Below are 5,982 nucleotides of genomic sequence, written 5' to 3' on the forward strand. Positions count from 1 at the left end.
CCCGGCATGCAAATTTCATTCGCCAATTTTCATTGGCCTTTTCTAAATACTCAGAAGATGATAGGTTCTCAAGACAAACCCCATTCTGTCGGTTCGACACAACGTCTCGTTCCCTCCATCAGGGAACCGAGGTTACATCCGTAACCAAGACGTTTTCCACTGCCGGTGACATTGTCACATCAAGCAGATCTGTGCTGTCTACAGAAAACGTGGACACTCTCATCTTTCTGAAAAAAAAAACTAAAAATTTAGTAAAGAGTAAAAACACATATGGTCTCCATTTACTTTCAAATGTTTGGTCATAACAGATTGACATTTTGTTAAGTTATGTAGTTGTTGCCTCTGTAGTTACATGACTGGACAAGTAAAAAAGACAAATGTGGGATAGACTTTAAAGTTTAAAAGTGGGGACAAAAACAGATATAAAAATTGTTCTTTACTCTGTATTTGTGTCTGTCTACAACAAAATAACATTTCATTTTTTGTTTTATATGCTGCTAAGAAAACACCACAGAAGATGGGTCAAGTATAGCTCATTGTTCAAAGTAAAAAATTCATACATTTTGCTGTATGATGTTAGTTTTAATAAATAAAAATGTAAAAAAAAATCAAGGACATTTTTCTGGCATTTCATCCTTTTTGCTGTATCGAAAACGTACCAAACCGGGACACCGCTGTGCCGTATCGAACCGAACCGTGAATTTTGTGAACCGTTACACCCCTACTCTATTGACAGAAATGCAATATAATATACATAACCATGTATTCAGAGGTGTATTAAGACCATAATTAAGAGTTATGCTTTTATTACCTTAGAATGAGCTATTTCTATCTACATACACCGCGGGTCCCCTTGCATGGAATTCACCATGTTGTTTCTACAGTAGCCCTAAATGGGCAAACTGCGCTACAGAGTGAGTTTCGTAAATATGTTATCTCCTACAGCAGAGAAGCCAAAACGTGACGACATCTGAGTCCTATGTCAGCTACGTCAATGCTTCGAAAAGGAGGTTGGAGTTAGATGTCGCTAAATTTCGTACACTGGACCTTTAACAGTTTACATTTTCAAAGATATAAAGGGAAGATTGGACTGTATACTGTAAATCTTTCTGAATAGAACTGGATTTCACAATCAATTCTGCACTAAAATAAATAAAGAGCCAATTACACTGTCTACACATATGTCAGCATAAGCCCTTAAATCACGAAAAAGGGATGACATTCAAGAATACTGGCTTAGCAATACTCCAAGGCTTAGATGGAATGCTGAGCCTGATGTTTTTTGTTGGTATCTAGAGAATAGGCTGAGCTCTGTGATAACACATAAATGCAAAGGCATTTGCCACAAAGGACAGGCAAAGGGCAGAATGTAGGCAGATAGAAATCTAAATCTGTTCTCTCTGGACACTACCAATAATGGAATCTCTTTGAGGACATCTGTTTCAATTTACAAACAATATAATATGCCGTAGCATAGAGGATGGTTGTTTGCTTGGCCTGATTCTGATTTTTAAATGAGTAAAATATTTATATAATATGGTCTACAATATATCTTGAATGTGGGACCTCTTACAAAATTTTGTTCCATAACACAATTTTTTATTGTTAACACATCCTTTTTGAGAGTGTATAGAAATAAACTTAAATTCAAACAATTCAAGTTGACAAAGTAGTACTAGTAAAAAATCAGCTAGTTACCTGACAAGACTGTGAATATGGCTGCAAAGGCGTTCAGTTTCAATCCATCAATGGCGTTTCCAAAATGGCAGACCTCTATGGACATTAGAATTCCACCAGTGGCCAATAGTAAGATGTAGAGACATTCAGCCACAATACACAGCCATAAGACACCTGTGTGTGTTTGAACAAGTGAAAGAGAGAGAGTACAGTGTTTCAGAGGTATAGTGGACAGGCACCTGAGGAAATTATGGACGGAGGTCCCGCCGTCCCGGGATCTATAAAGAACAGCACACAGTAAAGACAAGTAGCAGATGGATCCCCCTAATAAAGCTGACATGGTGCTACATATGCTTATGGAGTCTGACACTTCGACACAAAACAGATCCACTCAGGTTTATATTCAAAATGGGCCTTGCACCCAGACCAAGCTGCTAATAAATAGCATCTACAATATTTAACTCTTTCCCTGCCATTTATTATATTTTTGGTCATTTACACAGGACAGTTCCCTGCAATAGACAAGTTTTTCTGTCATTAATGATAAGAGTCTTTCCAACAGCCCATGTTTTCATTGTTATACAGTAGGGGGAGCTGTTATACATCTGCAAGAGTACAGCATTTACAGATCCAAAAACAATCAAATGCTTTTTGATCATGAAGTCTTTGACAAAAACACAATTTTCTTCTTTTTTGTTCAGAATGTTGTATTTTTAAAGAAAACTTCGTAAATTCGGGAAGAGATAACAAAGAACAACTGAAATAGAATGTCTTTTGTTTGTTTGTTTGTTTGAAAGCAGAGGCTCTGTTCTCTCATTTGATGTGCTGTATTTTCATGCATTGACAGAAGAAAATGTTCTAGGGGCCATGTAAGTTATGTGAAAATGTTCAAAATGATCAATAATCTTTGTTAAAAACGCTGGCAGTGAAACTGTTGCATTATTTTCAAGTGATATTAAAAAAACACGTAAAAAACTACTTAAAAAACAATGAAGTATAATTTACTTAAAAAAACTAATTAAAACAAAAAATGAGTTCAATCCTATTAGTTTTTACAGGGTAGTAAAGTTCAAGCAAGATTTTGAAATATACATGGTATATACACGGTATGTAATTTAAGATATAACTAGGCTATGGGGTGAACATGTAAATAAAATGTAAATAAAGATCTATGGACTATCATTCAGAAGGTGAGCTTTGACTTGAGCACCATGTGTAATAATCTAGGAATATCATTATACTGAGATGTGTTTAATTACAAAATCTAAAGATGGGTAATAAGTAACCCTGCAAATGGCCAGATTAAGTGTTTTATTGTCATGATTAACTATTACAACTGATGAAAATTTTATCTGACATCACTCATCCATCAAGTATCTTTTGAAGCAATTGAAGAGGCTGGCATTGTTTGTGGGAGAATTAAATGTTATTGACATTTTCAAATACCCACACGAATGAGAATGAGCAAGATGCATGGCGGAAAGATGAAAATCACACTTAATTAGAATTGACTGGACCTCCAGACAGCTTGTACCAAATATGTAATTCAGCAGACACCAGGAGAATTGCATCAATGAGCCACAGGTGACACCCTCTTTAAAAATTGATGGAAAATCAGAATTCCCCAGAGTTCTCTATTAAGAATGACAGATCTTACCTCTCTCATGGGGAGGGGCAACGTTTATGAAACTTCTGCATTTCTCGCCTGCAAGAGGAAAAGAATGGGTAAAGGAGCTGGTTACAAAATGGTGTGAGATGCATGTAGAATAGACTGAATATTATTTGGATTGGTTGCATTTCCTTTATATTCTTTCAATTTGTTCTAATATTATACACAGGTCTGTTATGCTTGTGAATGTTTTTCTACTGCATCAAAGTGCTGCATTAGCTATACATATATAGAAAAAATAAAAATGATAAAAAATTGAAATCAATGCAATAATAAAAAAGAACTCAGTGGAAAGACATAATTTAGACAACTAAATTATATGTTATTAAAACTAAAATTATGAATAAAACTTAGAATCCTGAAGAAAACCAGTTGACTTCGACAACTTTTCTGAATAAAGTGGATAGAAATTGGGTCAGTAGGTTTGAGCGTCCAGTTCGTGTGATGAATTGCACTATGTAGGCTAAGTGAACTGTCTAAATGTTGATGGCTTTCCAACAAAACCTATCCAAAAACAGCCAGAGTTCAGATTATGTCTAATGACTATTAATTTTAACAATATAAAAAGATAAGAATAAGAGACTTTTATTTGGTGAAGGGCAAATCAACGAGGTCTGCGCGCTTATAAAAAGAAGAAAATACGCATTACGCACGTGTGATTACCGTTTTAAAAAATATAAATTTGTTTTTTGGGTGTTAGGAAGTAGGCTAAAGACATATTCTTACCAATAAGGTCCACATTCTGCTCACAGGAAAACCAAATGCCGGTGTGGAACTTCCTCAGAACAAATTTATCCTCACCGGTCTCCCATATATACTGTATCAGCCTGCTGTCATTGATGTTCGAGCTGTTGTACCTAATGCAGTGTGTTTGTTTCCCTGTCACCGGCCCGGTGCAGAAGGGTTTGGCAACTTTTCGGTTGCCGTCACACCAGTAGCTGGTAGTCAGTGCGGATATGGCGAGTGTCAGCGCGATGAAGTTCAAGGTGAGCGCCAGGGATGCTCTCCGCCTCCGATCCATCCCCATTGTAGCGAGTAGACTGAAAAGATATCCTGGTGCTGTATTTTGTAATTCCTGTCAAATCCGTAAATCGTGCTTGTCATGTAAAGGTCCTGCAGGTTTGTGCGTTGACTGAGTTCTGCGCAATCCTGAGCAGTATCAGCCTACCACTTCGCTCACCTCCCTCCTAATGATTCCCACAGTCTCACCGAGCGCTTCGTTTTTCATGTCATGTCACATAGAAGGAATGTGATGAGGTCACTGTGGCCATTCAAATATTTTCAGTCAAATGTGGAAATAAAAGGGGGACCTATTTGTGCCAGGGCTTGTGGGCTGTCAAAATGGCACTTTAGTGATTTGGATGATTTGAAAGTATTTAAAATAGCTTTTCAATTTTTTTCTATTCTATTGGAACAATTTGGTAAACTGTTGTATGTTGTAACTATTTCTAGCTAATTGATTTGATTTCAGTACTGCAGGAATTCAGCATAACCGAATATATTTTGTACAGTAGCCTACTGCAGATTTTTACCATATACAATATTGTAAAGTGTGTGTAGTATTGTTCACAGTATCAACAATAAACTCTATTCATGTGTTGGAAATAAAAGTTGTAACTAAAATGTTATCTATTAAATAATTGAAAAGACATTTGAGTTATTATAGTACAGGAAATTAGGATTTATTGCTGAATTGCTCTTAAAAACAATAAAAACCGTTCTGGCTGTTGAGGCACTAGAAGAAACCTTAAAATAACATATAATAAAATGAACTTGTTGTTGGAGTCATTTTTCCTCTTTTTCTGGATGGACTGATTTAATTTAATATTTAGTATTAAAATGAGTATTTGGTATTTATGTATTAATTTGTTATATGAAGATTTGTATATTTTGCTATGAGTTTGGTATACTTTATGTTTGTTCAGTCAGCCTATTTAGGGCAGTTAAGGAAATGGGTGAGCGGTAAAGGGAAACGGAAATAGTTTTTCTGACCGTGGACTTCCGTGCTGTGGCGGGCTGTTCCATGTGCGATATACCAGCTTTGATGTTTGTTTGTTTTTACCTTTTTGCTAAAAAGAGTAAAAGAATCTAATGCAAACTAAGCTACGGATTAACGCATGGACTGTTTTACCTCTACAACGATAGCGGTTAAGAAGAAATTTACCGTTACACTTGTTTTTCATGTTATGTTACATCCGCAGTTTAAGTTTGAAGAATATTTTTTTTAATTGACATTTTTCACAGCATTTAAAAAATAAATGAAACGTCTCGGTTACGACTGTAACCTCCGTTCCCTGATGGAGGGAACGAGATGTTGTGTTGAGAGACAGACTGGGGTTTGATCTTGAGAACCTATCATCTCCGAGAGGAATTTTAAAACGCCAATGGGCTTGACGAATGGCACACGCACGCGAGTCTCCATTCCGTACATATGGGTATAAAAGGAAGATGGCGGTGGTCATTCATTCACCCTTTGGGCTGAGGAACCTGAGAGGTATCTCCCGGTCGCCGCAGCGGGTCGGCGAAGCACTGTGGCATGAAGACACAATGTCTCGTTCCCTCCATCAGGGAACGGAGGTTACAGTCGTAACCGAGACACTCCCCTTCAGTCGGTCTCTCGACGCTGTGTTGAGAGA

General features: G+C 36.9%; 1 protein-coding gene across 1 annotated transcript; it reads right to left on the reverse strand.

Moving 5' to 3' along the window:
- Positions 1-1,690: 1,690 nt before the first annotated feature.
- On the reverse strand, positions 1,691-4,527 carry LOC130550578 (germ cell-specific gene 1-like protein). The gene is made up of 3 exons (XM_057328065.1): positions 4,073-4,527; positions 3,335-3,382; positions 1,691-1,851 (listed from the first exon to the last, which is right to left on the reverse strand). The coding sequence occupies exons 1-3, from the start codon at positions 4,371-4,373 to the stop codon at positions 1,691-1,693; spliced, it is 510 nt and encodes a 169-aa protein (XP_057184048.1). The 5' UTR covers positions 4,374-4,527.
- Between the last annotated feature and the right edge of the window lie 1,455 nt (positions 4,528-5,982).

Source organism: Triplophysa rosa, unplaced genomic scaffold, assembly GCF_024868665.1.
Source record: "Triplophysa rosa unplaced genomic scaffold, Trosa_1v2 scaffold35_ERROPOS451342, whole genome shotgun sequence".
Classification (NCBI taxonomy): Eukaryota; Metazoa; Chordata; class Actinopteri; order Cypriniformes; family Nemacheilidae; genus Triplophysa; species Triplophysa rosa.

Excerpts from the sequence above, each read along its gene's own strand:
- LOC130550578 (XM_057328065.1), bottom strand. The coding sequence starts at position 4,373 with ATGGGGATGGATCGGAGGCGGAGAGCATCCCTGGCGCTCACCTTGAAC. Across the intron at positions 3,383-4,072 it reads GCAGAATGTGGACCTTATTG|GCGAGAAATGCAGAAGTTTC; the intron begins GTAAGAATATGT and ends TTCCTCTTGCAG. Across the intron at positions 1,852-3,334 it reads TGCCCCTCCCCATGAGAGAG|GTGTCTTATGGCTGTGTATT; the intron begins GTAAGATCTGTC and ends AAACACACACAG.